Genomic DNA, 19,085 nt, shown 5'->3' on the forward strand with positions numbered 1-19,085 from the left:
AATAGTTTATTTCTCCTACCTGTTTGGTTCAAACAGGAATTGGAATCGGGTATCGATTGATGCTGTTTGGTTCATTAAGAGACTGGTATCGGGATCAGCCATGATTTTCAATTTTGCCCCTAATAAAAATAAAAAAGAAGAAAATGCATGAAAATTTTGTAGCAAATTTAGAAATTTTACTTGTAACTATCCACCGCTTCTTCAAACGTTTCCTCCGTCTCACTGTTAATCCACCCATACTCGCTCATGCCTCCAACCAAACCAACGGAGTTCCCTCCCTTGAGGGAGAGCCGCAATGTCAGCCGACACCGAGATGGCGACAACGAGAATTGCAACAGTGGGCCTCAAACCGGCAAAAGCCATCTCACGGCACAGACAAAGGGCCTCATCTAGGTGCCCATTCTGGGAGTAAACAGCGAGCACGGAATTCCAGAAGACCACTTCTCTTACCAGAATGTTGTCAAAGACTCGACACACAGTCACTACACATCCACACTTGGCATACTTGTCAATAAGCGCAGCCCCTACAAAGGCGTCCGATTCCCATCCCGCCCGTATGATGTGGCAATGGATTGAGGACGAAGGGGAAAGTGAAGTTGTTAGGGTGGAGACCATAATCAAACATTTGGTGGTAAAGGGAGAGAGCGGTTTGATGGGATTCATTCCAAGCATAGCCTTGAATGAGAACGTTCCAAGGGAGACATTGTCTTTAGGAATTCTGTCGAACAAGCAGTGAGCATGGGGTAAATGGTTGCAAACCAAGTAGAGATTAACAAGTTTAGTGGCTACAGTGGTTCTCAAACCGATGCCCGTAACGAGGAAGTGCGTGTGGGTTTTCTTCCCAGGCTCGATTGCTTTTCCCTCGATAAGAGACTTGGAGGAGTGATGCATAGTGGTGGCTAGCAGTAGCAGAAGACGATGATGGTGAAGTTGGGCCACGGTGGTGGTGAAGATCATATAGAGGATGTATGATTCTCGACGAAGGCACGAGTGGCAGATTTGGGGAGGTTCTTTGCCAAGGTAAAACCCTGGTGTACCCACAGCATCTTCCTTCTGAATTGCACATCCAAAAAATAAAAAGAAACTAATAGCAGAATGGGAATCACATTCCGGGGGAAGGGGTCGGGAATAGCCATTCCCCCATATGGTGGGCTTCTTTGATTCATTGGGCTTCTTTGATTACGTTTTCACAAAGAACCAACAGGAGAGAAATCTTACATGATATCATAATTCAGACCTATCAATTACGTGTTACTTAATTGTCACTGTCTATATATTTCATGCTTTTCCAAGTTTGGACGTTGGGTCATTTTATCCGTGTGACAACCTGTGAATTAATGAATCCTCTTCCGACCACCCAGGATCTGCCTCTGAAGAAACACGAAAGTTAATGAACTGCTGACCGTCTAGGTGTAAGCGTGAAGCCATCAGCCAACGCTAGAGAACCACAACCACCAGAGGAAGCAGACGTGAAATTTCAATTTCAAACATATGGTAACTGGCCTGACTAAAGGGAATGTGGATGCTCCATTGATATTCCAAGGCCAAGTTAAATATCTGGATTTCAAATTTAAGACAAACTGATTAAAAGAGCTCTTGCTCTTCCCAATTAATACCAGCATACCCAATAAGCAACTAAAGGAGTAGAACTGCAACTTAAAACTGAGCAAACCCATAACTTATTTTCAAGGTCAAAAGCCAGGAATTGAAACTCAAAAAAGAGGTCCAAGCAAAACTGGGGAAAAAAGGCAAGCGCATGGCATAAACCTAATAAGCTCTAAGTGAGTCCTTTTAAAGAGACCAGTGCATTTGGTTATTAGAAGAATGATACGCCCTTGAGCTCCCAAGTTCCATGTATTGCCTGCTACCTTGCTGAGAAAATTCAAGCTCACCGGAGAACTGACCGTCGACAGACTGAGAGAATTGTCTAATGCCTAAATCATGGGGAATCTCATGCGAGCTGCTACTACATTCATTTCCCTTGAAAGTCCATGAATTGCTTGTTAAGTTGTTTGGTATAGCACCATGAGGTGCTGATGATTGAACCATTGGGGCCCCTTCCTCGTTCAAGTTATTTGCTGCAAGATCTGTTGTACGAGTTCTGGAGCCCCATGATTGAGTTGACAGAAGAGAGAGAGCACAGCCAGAGTCAGAGACTCCTGCAAAACAATCACCCGGAGGAATTCCGGAACTGGTAAATGCAGTCCCACCTGCCGGACCTTGCAGATATGGGTGTGACCCATGAGAGAAGGCATTGCTCGGAGGGTTCTCTGAGCTTCCCTGCCATAGATGTGGAAGAAATTTTCCCGTAGCAGTTGGTTGGTTGCCAGGTGGTCGATCACCAGCTCTTATGGTCGGCCACACATCCCTCGATGGCTGTCTTGGGTATGCCGTAAAATCCATCAGAAAGCTTCCAACCCTGCCGCTAGCTTCTGCAAATTAAGAATAAAATTATGTGACCACAAACTATATACACAAAGGAAAAAAAATGAATTAAGCTCCATAAACAATATAAATCATGCCCCTTCTGAAGAATGTTCTACTGTCATTGTCTGACGGACCATGGAGAGAGGATGACAGACGTCCATAGCGTGAAGCTAACAAAGATCCAGGTGGTGGCTTCCTCCGACGCTCATTGTGCCCTGCCAAACGTCTACGACAACTTCGCTTTCCTTGGTCAAATTCAGGCAGCTGATGAAATCTGTAGAGGAACTACCCAGAAGTCATTAATCTTGACAGCCTCAGAGAACGTAGAAATGGCATTATCTTCTTTTTGTTCATAAATAATAAGTGCATGCTGAATTGAATGTACATGATGTTAATAGATAAGAATTCCTACTAAAGACTTGCAAGAGTTTATTAATCAGTCCAATGCACATAGCGCATGATGCAGTTTATTGGGGTCTATGCTGTTCAGATCTCTAATTGAAGCAGAATACTATAGGGTCAGAAATGAAGTCATTCGAAAGAACCTACGAGTAGCTCCAAGAAGTGATCAATGAGATAAAACTAAGATGGTTTGATTACGTGCATAGAAGACCTTTGACAGCACCCATAAGAACAAGTGATTTGTTGCAAGTTGAAGGGGCTAGAAAGGTAGGGGTAGAACAAAAAGGACACGGGTCCAAATAGTAAGAAATGATTTAAGTGCTAATAACAATGGATATGGCGGAATGGCAAAACAGAATTCATGTAGCCAAACCCATGTAGTTGGTACAAGGATTGGATGATGGCGATGATGATGATGATGCTAATGATGAACCAACAATATCTAGGGTTTATCTGAAGTCATCTATCAACTGTTTAAGCAGTACAACATTTGATCCATGAAGTTTCATCCCACAGCAACAGAGTACAAGCATACACCAGAATGCTCCAAAAAAACATGACAGCATATCAAGTAACCATTTTTTTGCATGTTCCAGTATATACTCAGTGAATCAAGTTTATACCAAGGTTTTTAAAATCAAACCGGACAACGAACTGGTCAGGGGTCCGGTTCCCGGGTCAAATGGTCCAACTGTTTGAACCGAATGGATGGTCCATTCTGACAAAAAAAATAAAAAACGGCCAAACCGTTGGAATGTTCAAATGGTTCGACCGCCCGGGTCAGCGGTTTGCTGACCAAATCAACAGTTTTTGGCAAAATAATGGTTCTGGGGTAAAACGGAACTGGTCACCTGATCGGTTCCAGGTTTTTCCAGTCCAACCATCCAGTCCGGTCCGGTTTTGAAAACCATGGTTTATACATGCATATAGAAAGGGAAGATACAAAATCAAGATCAAATCAATTAATAAATGCATATTTAAAAGTCAAATTGACACCTAGCTGTTTTCAACTCAGTAACAACGCTAAGTGAAACTATAAATGAATCAGCAACAAAGACAATATAAATGATATAAAAGATGATATAAAAGCAAATAAAATTTTCAAAAACCCCATTAACTGTCTTACAAAACAGACTTACATTTTTCTTTTGTATTAAGTTCACAGTATTAGAACAGAACCTGCTAAACCAAATCATTGTTTTCCATCACTTATAAATGAATCAGTTTTTGTTACTGTATTTTATTAGGGTCTGATCAACACATATTCAAACGACTGAACTACAAGAGAAGAGACTTGAAGAGTAACTATAGGGATGCCTTCCTTTTAAGTTATTTTTTTATTTTTTCTTGGACTGAGAAAAGGGGCTTCACCCCCCCCCCCTTCTCGGTATTTTATTGTTCAAGGTTTTCTTTTGTTTTATTTATTTATTTTTTTTACTTTTTTATATTTGACAGAAATAGGGACTCCATCCCCTCCATTCTTCTATTTTGAATTTTTCTTTTTCTAGTCCTAAAAATAGGCAGATGCTCATTCTTGTTTTTATTTTTTTATTTTCTTTGGTTTCTGATAGGTTCCTTCTTGCTGTTTGATTAGTAAATTTTCTAATTGCTTTTAGTCTGCAATTGCTCTATGCTTTATTGAATATTTCATTTCATTACTATATTGAGTCTGGAATATCAATATCAATAGATTTAGTGACATTCTCTTATAGATATGAAGATTCTCTACGCTTTGGCATGAAGTTTATCATGATCTAGTAAAGACCATTGCCTTCTTCCAAATAAAGATGTCCATCATGCTATAATTCTAAGGAACTAACATAGGATCTAACAACTTTTATAGTCAAAATCCATCACCTAAGCGCACCTAGTCAACAAACTAGGTGACTGGGTGCTTCCCTGTGTTCTAGCTTCACCTTGGCACCCTGACAAATGCACTCACTCCTAGTTTATAGAAGGCTGTTCAGGGAGATTGCATCAATTGGGGAGAACATAGGATGATGTACAACATGGACATCATAAGCAAAATAAGGAAAAACAAGTCCCCCAAGCTGCATAATTATGCAACTAAAGAACAGGAAAAAAATAGTACATGGAAAAGGATAACTTGTGATACATCTCAAATCTAAAATCCTTGGATTTAGCTAATTTATATATTGTGATTTCTCTAGGGGTCCATCTTAAGACAGTTGTATATGGAAAAAAAAGAACTTGTTTTCATTCAAATGATGGGGCAAACCTCCACTAGACCTTTCCCCCTCCCCCCAATTTGATAGCATGGGATTAGTCCTAACTCGACCCTCAACAACAATAATAACAATACCCTATCATCACCTCTGCCTTTGTCAAGTTTGCCTCACCACTGGTCCATTAAATATCAGGGGTGGAAAATGGATGGTTTTGGTTGGCTTGGATTTTAATTGAATGCTAACCCATCCATTTACAAGCCTAGGGCTGCAAATGGATTTGATCAAATTTGGATTTCGATTCAATAAGAATTTCAATGAATTCAAATTCTATAAGAATCTGATGGATATTTTAGTTTGAGATTTGAATTCAATTTGACAATATTATTGGATATCCGATTTGAATACATTGCAGTGACAATACTCAAGGATGAAAATTTCCTAAAATATATAAATGATTAACCTAGTAAAGAACAAATATATGGATTTAACAAGAAATTATCCAAGGTAAAAAAATAAAAGAGAAACCCCAAACCTTATGCACGCTGTTCATTACTTGATTAATCCTCTTTTAGTTTAAATCTAGAGAGAGAGAGAGAGAGCCAATGGCCTCTTATCTCCTGTCAGTTGTGCACTATGTGGTAGACTCAACAGCAGCCTTCAACACCAGAGGATGCTCAGAATGCCCTACCTCATTGCAGACATCACATTACAAGGTCCAGACCATCCCATTGCAAGGGGGTAAGGCAAATGTTAAGGAGAATGCTGCCAGCAGACTAACAGAAAAAAAAAAATGATGAAAGAGATGGAAATTGCAGGAAATGCATACTGATCTTGTGACATCTGATTTCAGTCAAGTAACAAGAAGAGAAAGGGAGAAGAGGGAAGACGAGGAGTTAAGATGGCCAAAAGAATAGGCTGGCGGCACCAGACCTTGTATATACAGATTAGGGTGACCGTACAAAATAAAATAATAATAATAATAAAAGAACAGACTAAAGTGCCCTTGCGGCACATAGTACTTATTACATCACTCCCCCTCAAGTTGGGGCATAGATGTCAATCATCCCCAACTTGTCACAGATCATAATGCCTCTAGGAGTTTACTCCCTTGGTAAAAACATCTATTGTTCCTCAGGCATAATGTATGGAGTACACTTCTCCCTTCTCAAGTTTCTCCCTAATGTAATGTTTGTCTACCGCAATATGCTTGATAGCAGCTTTATTGTCACAATAGAGTGACATAGGAACATCAAAGTGAAAAAACAATTCACCCAACAGGTTCTTGATCCATAGTAACTCAGCAACTCCATGTAACATGACCTTGTATTCTGCTTCTGCACTCGATCTAGCCACCACATTTTGTTTCTTACTTCTCCAAGTAGCAAGGTTTCCTCCTACAAAGGTACAGTCACTAAAGGTGGGTTTCCAACCATCCACTGAGCTGGCCCAATCAGCATCAATGCAAACCTTTACTCTAATATGTCTGTACTTCTTGAAGAGAAGTCCAGTCCCTAGGAAATTCTTTAGGTATCTGAGAACCCTGTCTGCTGGCTCTAGGTGTGCTACCTTGGGTGCATGCATAAACTAAGGCCACCCACGGCATATGCAATGTCAAGCCTAGTCATAGACAAATAGAGAAGTCTAACCACATGTCTTTAGTACTGCCTTGGATCTTTCAAGGGCTCGCCACTGCAGTCCCCAAGTTTGTGATGACATCTATAGGGGTGTCAGCTAGTTTAGTTGGGAAATAAAGATACCCTGTTGGGAGCGGGTAACTTCAATTCCAAGGAAATAGCGCAAAGGCCCCAAATCCTTCACTTCAAATTGTGTAGCCAAGAACTTCTTTAACCTTTGTACCTCTGACACCCAATCTCTAGTGATAACAATGCCATCCACATAGACAATCAAAGCTGTTGCACTGCCTGGTGGAATCTACTAAACCAAGCCCTAGGAGACTATTTTAGGCCATATAAGGATTTCTCTAATTTTCAAACTTTCTGTTCACCTGTGTAAAACCTTTTGCTACCAACCGAGCCTTGTATCTCTCCACAGTGCCATCTGCCTTATGTTTCATAGAGAGCACCCATTTACACCTCACTGGCTCTTTTCCCTTAGGAAGGTCTAACAACTCCCACATGCCATTTTTATGTGGGGCATTGATTTCTTCCTCCATTGCACTTGTCCATTCAGGAACAAATAAGGCCTCTGAAACACTCTTAGGGAGAGGAACACTATCAATGGCAGATAGAAAAGCACAAAATGAAGATGAGATATCCTTATAGGGCAAGAAAGGAGTCATGGGGTGGTGTGTGGTGTGTGGTGCATGTTCAAACATGCTTCCTTTTTGCAATAGGAAGGCTCAGATCACAGCTTGAAGTGTCAATATCAATATGTTCAGGGATATCAACTGGAATAATGGTACCTAGGTGTGGTGAAGAATCCAACCTTAAGAGTTCAATGGCATTGGTCCCATAGCTTTTAGTAGCTCTATGGCTATTGAACTCTGCTGGCCTTGACTTTTATAATGTTGTCTCCGGAAGACACAAAATGGAGGATCATGAAGATAGGGTAGTAAAACTTGTTTCTGTTTTTGTTTCTCCTCAACTGGACTCACCCCCTAAGGGGAAATAGGAAAATAAGGAACATCTTCAAAGAAAGAAACATCCATAAAGACAATATTTTTTTGACATGGGATCAAAGCAACAATAGCCTTTCTAAGAAAGAGGATAACCAAAGAAAAAACACAGAATAGCTTTGGAATCAAGTTTACCACAAGGAGAGAGATCATGAACAAAGCACTGACATCCAAAGACACGAATAGGAATCGAAAACATTGGGGCCTTAGGAAAGGAGCTAATGAGAAGACTTATATTCTATTAACCGAGATGGCACCCTATTGATAACATAAGCAGCCGTCAGAACAACATCCACCCAATTCTTTTTGGAACATTCATTTGTAACAGAAGTCCCCGAGCAACTTCTAGAAGGTGGTAATTTTTTTCTTTGCAACCCTATTCTATTGAGGGGTTCTGGCATAGGAGCTCCAGTGATGAGAGCCACATGATACAAAGAAATCTGTGAGATCACCATGAAAGTAGTCCTTGGCATTGTCTAATTGAAAAGTTTGAATTTCTATCTGAAATTGGGTATAGACCATACGCTAAAAATCTCTCACAAGTTGGGAACTCCTTCTCGTGAGTGCATAGGAAAGTAGTCCTTGGCATTGAGGGGTTCTGGCACAGGAGCTCCGGTGATGAGAGCCACAAGATACAAAGAAATCTGTGAAATCACCATGAAAGTAGTCATTGGCATTGTCTAATTCAAAAGTTTGAATTTCTATCTGAAATTGGGTATAAACCATACACTAAAAATCTCTCACAAGTTTGGGAACTCATTCTCGTGAGTGGATAGGAAAGTAGTCCTTGGCATTGAGGGGTTCTGGCACAGGAGCTCCGATGATGAGAGCCACAGGATACAAAGAAATCTATGAGATCACCATGAAAATAGTCCTTGGCATTATCTAATTGAAAAGTTTGAATTTCTATCTGAAATTGGGTATAGACCATACGCTAAAAATCTCTCACAAGTTTAGGAACTTCTCGTGAGTGCATAGGATAAAACCAAGTGCATCAAGAGAAGTCATCAATAAAGAAGATGAAATATTTGTAGCCATTCTCAATTGGAATATTAACAGGTCCCCAAACATTAGAATACACAATGTAAAAGGGAAAATATGATCTTTTATTACGTAAAGGAAACTAAGTTCTACAATGCTTACTTAGTTGACACACTTGACACTAAAAATCACTAACTGACACAGACTTAAATAAATATGGAAACAAGTATTTCAAAGACTCAAAAAAAAAAAACATATAGCCCAAACAATGGTGCCACAAAATAACTTGACTCTTACTTAATTGACTCAAAGACTCTAAGACCGCAAGAACAACTTTATTCTCCAACATATAGAGACCATCGACCATGTTCCCTCTACCAATCATCCTCCCGGAGGCTAAATCCTAAAAAGCACAACAATGTGGAAGAAAGGTTATTGAACAGCTTAAGGCATGTGTAAACTACTAATGAACAAGTTAATGGGTAACTCTGGAACATGTAAAACATTGGATAATGAAAGACCAAAAGGCAAAGATATAGATCCTCGACCAGCAATGGAGAAGAATGATCTATCAACTAACCTCACTTTATCTCTATTAAAGAGAAGGGTGTATGATTGGAAAAAGGTTGACTTACCAGTCATATTGCTTGAGGCACCGGAATCAATAATCCATGGGGATTGCGGATTATCAATAAATACATGGAATGCAAAGATCGAGTTACCTGAGGAGGAAGGAAACGAAGTTGAAGGTGTGGATCCAGAATCTGCATGTCTAAGGGCCCTACCATATTGTTCCAAATGGTCATCGAAGGAATTGATAGTATCCTCCTTGGGATCAGAACAAAGGGGGCAATCCTGAGAAGAACTCATGGTAGAGAAACCACCCTGATGCTCATGAGATGCTAAGTTTGTTGAGCTTCTGATTTGGCTTCTTGCTCTACTCTTGTGCTGATTTCTTGCTCAATTCATGTGCCCACTTTGGTTTTCCATTCAATTCCAATAAGTCTCATGGGTATGTCTGGATTTTTTACAGTGACTGCACAACAATTTCTCTTTATCATCTACCTTTTTCTAGTTTTCTCGCTTTCTTTTTGAACCTATGTTCACAACTTGTTGAAATAGTTTATTTTATTTTATTAGGGTCTCTTTGGTTGGTTAAAGCCTTTTTATTTTTTTATTATTGTACTTCGGTTACAGCAGGGGCACAAGGGTCTTTTCCCTTATTTTTGTCGCCCTTTATATTCTAATAGAAGCTGGCGCCGCCAGCACTATTCCATTGCCTCCAATCTTTCTTCTCTTCTTTCTTCTCTTCTTCGCTTCTCTTCTCTTCTCTCTTATTTTCAATCGGATTTATTGCCAAGATGGTATCAGAGCAAGTCTATTGAATCTGGGCGAACAAGTTCCTTCTTCAAGTTGTTGAATCTGGGTGGAACAAAGGATTGAATTTGGGTTTGATCGAATCAGATCTGCGATTGGTACAGCCCTTTTTTTTTCTTTTTTTCTTTCCTTGGTCGTGTACCAAGAGAAAAAAAAATGAATCTAAACTACTAAATATCATCAGACCCTTCTGAGGTTTATACCTCTATTTTGTTTTGGATCGTGTAATCTTGTACTTGCGAAAAGGTGACTGTAGATCATGGATGACCTGTTTTCTCTGCTTTTTGGCTTGATTTCATGTGTGTAAGGATCTCTCTTAACGATCAATGCTTGTAGACCTTTTGGAAACTTAGTAGGTTGGGACTGTTATCCCGTACAAGTCTGAAAATCAGTTTGGTCATACTTTTTTTTCTGGAAACTGTTGTTGTTCTTGTGCTCAGATTAAGTCCAAAACCAAAGTGTGTGTGGACTAGTTACTTGTTGTGTGTGGAGCAATTTTTTTCTGATATAAGGAGGGATCCTAAGTTGAGAATTTAGACTAAAATTCTGTGTTAACCATGTCGTCTGAGAATTCTGCAACTTCAGGGGTTTTAGGAAGTCAAAAAGGAGTGAGTGGGCAAGGGATATGAGTTTCCCCATGGCTATTATTCCCTTTGATGGTCTGAACTACCTTGAATGGTCTAGGGAAATAAAACTCTACATTACTGCTAGGGGGAAAATATGATACATCAATGGGAAAGTGAAGGAACCAAGGAACGGAAGTGCTGAATATGATAGGTGGAACCAAGAAAATAGTATGGTGATGTCATAGCTCTTGGTTTCCATGCTTCCATAGGTAAGAAAGACAAGCAAAGCCCACCTATTCAAAGCAGAGACACTATGCCAAGATATACCAACTGCAAGTTGAATCCTCTACTTGCAAGCAAGGGGAGAGGAGTCTCTCGTTATACTAGTCATATCCGACATCGATCTGGAAAGAACTTGATCACTATCAGAATGTGAGTTGGAAGTGTAATGAAGATGCAAAGGCATACAAGTCACTTGTCTCTCAACAACGGGTATTTGCTTTTCTCTTGGGGCTGAATCCTTCACATGGATCAGGGTGCATATCTTGGGAAGTAAAGACTTACCATCAGTTCAGGAGGTTTATGCCTTAGTTTAGTCAGAAGAGAGTAGGAGTGTGAGGAATTGTACAGAGGGGGAGCCAGTTTCCCTAGCTATCCGGGAAAGTTCAGATACTAATGTCGGAGGTTCTTTTAAGAAGGGTGATTCTCAGAAGAGAACAGATGACAAGAGTAAACTTTGGTGCACTCACTGCCAGAAGACAAGACACACCAGAGATACATGTTGGGATCTCCATGGAAAACCTAAATGGACACAGGATTTAGGTAAGAAGTCAACAATTGATCAAGGTAAGAAACCAAGTCAGCAGAATCAGAAAAAGTATAACTAAGCTAATATGGCATCTCAAGAGACTAGTCCCATGGTAACTCAGGAAAGGCAACCCAATTCTAACCCTAAGGAAGAGATTATCAACTCCTTTCCTAACCATTTGGAGTTATATGGTAGGACTCTTCGCCAAATGGATTCTGGTCCTACTCCTACCTCTTTCGCATCTACATCAGGTAACACTGCTACTACCTTCCACATGTCATCTCATACCTCTAATTCTCCTTGAGTAATTGACTCCAGAGCCTCAAACCAAATGACCGGTAAGTCAAATTTATTTCAGGCATACAACTTTCTCTCTAGGAGCTCCACCACAGCCAACCAAGGAACCATATCTCTCCCACTCGGCCTTACCCTTTCTAATGTATTGTATGTTCCTAAATTACCTATAAGTTTGCTTTCCATTAGTAGTATTACTCACTCCTTGAACTGTTCTGTTACTTTCTTTCCGTCTTCATGTAAGTTTTAGGATTTGGCCTCGGGGAAGACGATTGGTAAAGGAAGCATGGTGGATGGTCTCTACGTATTGGAGAATAAAGCTGGTCTTGTGGCTATAGAGTCCCTCAGTTCGTCCAGTGAGAGTCAAGCCTATTTATGGCACAGCTGTTTTAGTCATCTTTCTTTTGAGTCATTAAAAGTCATGTTTCCAAAGTTGTTTGAGTCTTTGTCAATGAGTCAGTTGCAGTGTCAAACATGTCAATTGAATAAACATTGTAGTTCTTTTCCTTTGAGAAATAAAATATCTGAATTTTTGTTTCATATTGTTTATTCCGATGTTTGGGACCTTGTTACTCAACCAAGGCTGGATATAAGTACTTCATTACCTTGGTCGATGATTACTCTAGATACATTTGGGTTTACCCTATGCGATTTAGAGATGAGGTGCCTAAAATTGTGAAGGATTTTCAATGCATGGTGTTCACTCAGTTCCAAACTGAAATTCATATTTTCCAATCGGACAATGCAAAGGAATACTTCCACAGTGCTCTCACGGAATTCTTTGCTTCAAGTGGATCTCTTCAACGAAACTCTTGTGCTAGGACAACCCAACAAAATAGTGTTGTTGAAAGAAAAAACATCTTCTCGAAGTAGCTCGTGGCTCGTTAATCTATATGAATGTTCTGAAACACTTTTGGATGGATGTTGTTATGTGTGCTACATACACCATCAACTGTATGCCATCTCGATTACTAGAGTATAAGGTCCCACATCAGCTTTTGTTTCCTACAGCACCGTTGTCCCCCATTCCAATGTGTGTTTTTGGGTGTCGTTGCTTTGTTCATAACTTGTCCCCTACTTGGGGTAAACTTAACCCTCGTGTTATTCCTTGTGTTTTCCTTGGTTACCCTTTATCTCAAAAGGGGTATCGTTGTTATGATCCCACCTCTTGCAAGTACTATGTCTCCATCGTATCCTTCTTTGAGAATCAACCTTTCTTCTCGATTTTTCCTCACGGGGAGAGTAGGGTTGAGGAGAAACAAGCTCAGACTCAACTACCTCCTCTACCCGATTCTCCTCCATTCCGCGTCTTTCTTTGCCACCACAAAAGCCAAAAGAGTTCAAGAGTCATGGCACCTAACACTATGCAACCAACATCATCGGATTCGCCGGAGGTAGATCCTTCTCATCATCCAGGTACACTTGCTCCCATTGATATGCATGTTCCTCTCAATGTTGATTCCCCTGTCATTAATGATCTTGATGTTCCAATTGCTAAGAGAATGAGTGTTAGATCTTGCACAACTAATCATCCTATCTCTCACTTTGTGTCCTATGACCATATTTCACCTTCATATCGTGCTTTCCTCTCTTCTATTGGCGATATCCTCATTCCTAAGAATGTGGTAGAAGCTTTATCCAAACCTAAATGGACAGATGCAATGCAGGAAAAAATTGATGCATTACACAAAAATGGCACTTGGGAGTTGGTGGATTTTCCTAAAGGGAAGGAACCAGTGGGTTGCAAGTGGGTGTTCACGGTGAAACACAAGGCTAATGGAACTGTTGAAAGATATAAGGCCAGACTGGTGGCAAAAGGTTTTACACAGGTATATGGAGTGGACTATGCAAAGACTTTTGCTCCAGTAGCCAAGATGAATTCTATCAGGATTCTTCTTTCATTGGCAACAAATCTTGACTGGGAACTTCACCAATTGGACATTAAAAATGCTTTCTTGAATGATGACTTAGAAGAGGAAGTGTACATGACCCAACCTCCAGATTTTTGTGCCAAAGGCAGTGAACAAAAAATGTGCAGGTTAAAAAAATTTTTATATGGGTTGAAACAATCACCCCAGACCTAGTTTAGAAAGTTCCACTTAACAGTTCAACAGATGGGGTTCAAACAATGCCAGTCAGACCACACTCTATTTGTAAAGAAAGGTGAAGGGAAAATTGCAGCTTTAATTGTGTATGTGGATGATATAACGATCACAAGAGATTGGGAGGCTGAAATACAAAAACTAAAAAAAATCTTAGCTACTCAATTCGAGGTGAAAGATCTAGGCCCCTTACGTTATTTCCTTGGAATTGAAGTTGCCCGCTCTCACAAGGGCATCTTTATTTCCCACCGGAAGTATGTACTAGATCCACTTGAAGATACAAACAAGATAGAGGTGAAACTAATTGACTCACCAATTGAACCTAACCATCAACTGGGAGACAATCAGGGGGAGTTCTTGAAAGATATGAAGAAGTTTCAAAGACTTGTAGGGAGACTCGTGTATTTGTCTATGACCAGGCCTGATATTGCTTATGTAGCGAGTGTCCTTAGTCAGTTCATTCACAATCCTAGGACAATTCACTTTGAAGCTACAGAGAGGATCCTTAAATACCTCAAGAAGTTTCCCAAAGCTGATTTGTTATTCCAGAAACATGGACATTTAAAGGTGGAAGTATATACTGATGTTGATTGGGCAGGGGCAGTTGATGACCAAAAGTCTACCAGTGGGTATTGTGCCTCTATAGGAGGAAACTTGGTCACATGGAGAAGTAAGAAACAAAGTGTGGTGGCTAGATCTAGTGCTGAAGCAGAATACAGAGCTATGTCTCATAAGGTTGCTGAAATCATGTGGATAAGAAACCTGTTAGGTGAATTGGGTTTTGCAGTTAGCAACCCTATGTCACTCCATTGCGACAACAAAACTGCTATCAACATTGCAACTAATCCAGTCCTCCATGATAGGACGAAACACATTCAAGTGGACAAGCATTTTATTAAAGAAAAACTTGTAAATGGAGAAGTGTGCACTCCATATGTCAACTCAGAAGAACAACTTGCAGACATCTTCACCAAGGGTCTTCATCATGTGCAGCATAATGATTTGTGTGACAAGATGGAAATGATTGACATCTATGCTCCAACTTGAGGGGGAGTGTTGAAATAGTTTATTTTATTTTGTTAGGGTTTGTTTGGTTGGTTAAAGTCTTTTTTTATTTTTCTGTTATTGTATTTCACTTACAGTAGGGGCACAAGGGTCTTTTCCCTTTTTATTTTTGTTGCCCTATATATTCTAATAGAATTTGGCGCCGCCAGCACTGTTCCATTGCCTCCAATCTTTCTTCTTCTCTTCTTTCTTCTTCTCTTCTCTCTTATTTTCAATCGGATTTATTGCCAAGACAACTAAAGCAATGGTCTCCCCCTCTTCCTACTTTCCTAAGATTGAACCAGTGCATATACCTCTTTGACAGAAGGGAGATCCTTACTACCTAAAATTTTTACCCGAATGGGTTCATACATGGGATTAAGACCCAAAAGAAAATCAAACACCCTTGCTATGAGACTAGCAGTTTATAGGCTTTCGAAGAGGAGAAGATGAGGAAAGGGGACCTTTAGAAGAGGAGAAGGCTTAATGCCGAGAAGACTTTAGATACTTTGCTGCACCAATCTGAAGTCAAATGGAGGCAAAGAGCTCGGACTATGTGGCAGAAAGCAAGTGATAATAATACTGCTTTTTTTCCACAAGGTGGCCAATGCTAGAAAGAGAGTTAATTCTATTCAAAAATTGGAGATGGAAGGAAGGTAGTTCAAGAAGAGAAAGATATAGCAGATGCTTTTGTTTGTTTCTACAAAGGTTTGTTCAAGGAACCTTGCAAGATAAGGCCAAGGCTGGATGGTTTGATCTTTAATTGCTTGGATGAGGAGAAGGTCTCAAAGCTAGAAAAACCCTTCTTAGAAGAAGAGGTGAAGAAGGTTATTGAAGAGTTGGAAAGGGAGAAGGCACCGGGGCCGTATGGTTTCACAATGTTGTTTTTTAAGAAGTTCTGGGAGCTCTTGAAAGCTGATTTGCTAAGGTTTTTTGGAGGAATTTCACGATTCTATTGCCCTCGAGAGAAGCTTAAATGCAACTTTTATATCCTTGAGTGGCCTGACTAAGGAATGTGGATGCTCCATTGATATTCCAAGGCCAAGTTATCTGGATTCCAAATTTAAGACAAACTAATTAAAAGAGCTCTTGCTCTTCCTAATTAATACCAGCATACCCAATAAGCAACTAAAGGAGTAGAACTGCAACTTAAAACTAAGCAAACCCATAACTTATTTTCAAGGTCAAAGCCAGGAATTGAAACTCAAAAAAGAGGTCCAAGCAAAACTGGGGCAAAAAGGCAAGCGCATGGCATAAACCTAATAAGCTCTAAGTGAGTCCTTTTAAAGAGACTAGTGCATTTGATTATTAGAAGAATCATACGCCCTTGAGCTCCCAAGTTCCATGTATTGCCTGCTACCTTGCTGAGAAAATTCAAGTTCACTGGAGAACTGACCGTCGACAGACTGTGAGAATTGTCTAATGCCAATCAGCTTGGTTGGAAGTGTCTACAAGATCCTATCAAAAATTCTGGCCACCAAATTAAGGTGATGGACATTTTAATTTCTAAATATCAAGGGGCTTTATCTTAGCAATTCTGTGGGCTTTGGTTGCAAAGGAACAGGAGAGTCTTTGATTATAAAACCTCTTCTGCAGCTGAAGTCATCAATCTGGCTGTAGATTTTGTTAGAAGTTGGTTGGCTATACTTCCTGATTTTAAAGGGGATACCTCTGATTGTAATTTTTTGAGGATGGACTTTTTTTGAGGTTCTTCTGTTTTGTTGTGTACAGATTCTTATTGTACAAAGGACCTTTTTTATCAATACATTGATGATACTTCACCTTTGCTCAAAAAAAAAAAAAAGAAATGGGGAAGGCAATTATGTTAAAATTCAGGTCTGCCTTAGAGTTCGGCCTGACTGAGTTCAGTTATGTAGAAGAAGAAAGAGTGATAGAGAAAGAGAGAAAAGAGAATTCTGGTTCGAACTGAAAGAGTCAACTTGACTTCTCCCATTCAGCCAGTAAGATTTTATATTATTATTAAAACATACTGAAAAGACCTATGTGCCCTTACTTAAGTTAAGAGCACATATTTCAACACAACATTACAGATTAGCAACATCAATCAAGGTATAAGGACAGAAATACCCCTACGCTAACACTCCCCCTCAAGTTGGTGAGTATATATCATATACTCCCAGCTTGTTACATATGCAGTCCACTCTTCCCCGACTCAAGCCTTTTGTAAATAAGTCAGCCCACTGATTTCCTGTATTAACATGTGTAGTGTCTAGCTCTCCATTCAGCACCTTCTCCCTCACAAAGTGACAGTCAACCTCAATGTGCTTGGTTCTTTCATGAAACACTAGAGAAGATATGAACTACAGCCTGATTATCACAAAAGAGCTTCATTGGAGTGTTAATGTTGTACACTACTTCCTGTAGAAGGTTCCTTAGCCACACTAATTCACAAGCGGTATGCGCCATAGCCCTATATCCTACCTCTGCACTGCTTCTTGCCACAACCGTCTGCTTCTTACTTTTCCATGTCACCAGGTTACCTCCCAGAAACGTGCAATAGCCTATAGTAGACCGCCTATCAAACATAGAACCGGCCCAATCAGCATCAGAATACCCTTCTATTTCAAGTTTTCCCCCACTCTTGTATATTAGACCGCAACCCGGGGCCCCTTTTAGATACTTCACAATTCTCAGAACCGCATTCCAGTGAGGAGTCAAAGGTTTTTGCATGAACTGGCTTACCACACTAACTGCAAATGAGATGTCTGGTCTGGTAATGGTTAGGTAGTTTTGCCCACAAGTCGTCGGTATCTGCCAGGGCCTTCAAACACTTCACCCATATCACTGCTTAGCTTGGTATTTGTGTCCATGGGTGTTCCAGCTGGTTTGGCACCCAACAAGCCTGTTTCTTCCAGCAAATCAAGCACATACTTCCTCTGGCACAAGTTAATCCCATACTTGGATCTCGCTACCTCTATCCCCAAGAAGTATTTTAGTTTACCCAGATCCTTTGTCTGAAAGTGATCCTGCAAATTCAGCCTATCAATACCAATGTTATCATTTCCAGTAATAACAATATCATCTACATACACCACCAACAGTATTTTTCTTCTCGGAGAGTCATGACTAAATACAGAATGGTCAACTTTGCACTGTTCCATGCCAAACCTCTTTCCCACCTCACTAAACCTACCAAACCATGCTCGAAGAGACTGTTTAATCCCATATATAGCCTTCCTTAGTCTGCACACCTTACCATCCTCCCCCTGAGCAACAAACCCTAGAGGTTGCTCCATGTAGACCTCATCGACTAAATCACCATGCAAAAAGGCATTCTTGATATCAAGCTGATATAGTGGCCACTCATACATGGCTGCAAGAGAGATCACAACACGAACTGACCCTATCTTAGCAACCGGTGAGAAGGTCTCTGTATAGTCAATGCCATTGGTTTGGGAGTACCCTTTTGCAACTAATCGTGCTTTCAGGCGTTCAACACTACCATCAGGCTGGTACTTAACCGTATAAACCCACTTACAACCAACAGCTTGCTTCCCAGGAGGAAGAGCAGCGAGGTCCCAAGTATGATTATGATGAAGGGCTGAGAGTTCTTCTTCCATGGCATGGCACCACCCTGGAGAGGCAAGGGCTTCCTGGACATCTTTAGGAACAATAACTGATGATAACAAGGTAACAAACTGGCGATGGGAAGCGAAAAGGTGAGTAAGAGAAACATAATTAGAAATGGGATGAAGAGTGCAAGTACGTTTACCTTTCTGCAAAGCAATGGGTAGATCAATCTCAGATGCCAAGTGGGGTTCTGGTGCCGGATTCGTTGACAGAGATGTAGCCGGAGGAGTAGTAGCCAGTGCACGTGGGTGATGTGTATACACATGACGGATAGGTGGGCGTTCAACAAGTGGTGGCACCGGAGGCAAGGATTTGGTCACAACTGGAACAAACTAAGGATCGACAATGGGAAGTGGAAGGGGAGGAGGTGATGAGGAGGAAGAAGCATCACCAGACCCCAAAAAGAATGAAATAGACTCAAAGAAACTGACATCAGCACACACAAAGGAACGTCAAGAACCAGGATGGTAACACCTATACCCTTTCTGGGTCCGAGAATAGCCAAGGAAGATGCACTTGAGAGAACGGGCATCAAACTTGTCGTTCCCAGGACCCAGATGATGGACAAAACAAACACACCCAAAAACTCTCGGCGTAAGAGGAAACGGAGACAAAGAGGGAAACAAGACCTGAAACGGAGACTGACCATCAAGGATGAACGTGGGCATC

General features: G+C 40.6%; 1 protein-coding gene across 1 annotated transcript in view; it reads right to left on the reverse strand.

Annotated features, from left to right (window-relative positions):
- Positions 1-1,650: 1,650 nt before the first annotated feature.
- Positions 1,651-19,085, reverse strand: part of LOC148872675 (squamosa promoter-binding-like protein 17) — a 33,092-nt gene continuing 15,657 nt past the window's right edge. Inside the window, exons 2-3 of the mRNA XM_088972361.1 lie at positions 2,562-2,701; positions 1,651-2,432 (exon numbers count right to left, since the gene is read on the reverse strand). Coding sequence (XP_088828487.1) covers positions 1,792-2,432; positions 2,562-2,701 — 781 coding nt within the window. The 3' untranslated portion in view covers positions 1,651-1,791. The remainder of the gene's footprint in view (positions 2,433-2,561; positions 2,702-19,085) is intronic.

Source organism: Nelumbo lutea, chromosome 2 (genome assembly GCF_056320005.1).
Source record: "Nelumbo lutea isolate HS-2025 chromosome 2, American lotus-T2T, whole genome shotgun sequence".
NCBI lineage: Eukaryota > Viridiplantae > Streptophyta > Magnoliopsida > Proteales > Nelumbonaceae > Nelumbo > Nelumbo lutea.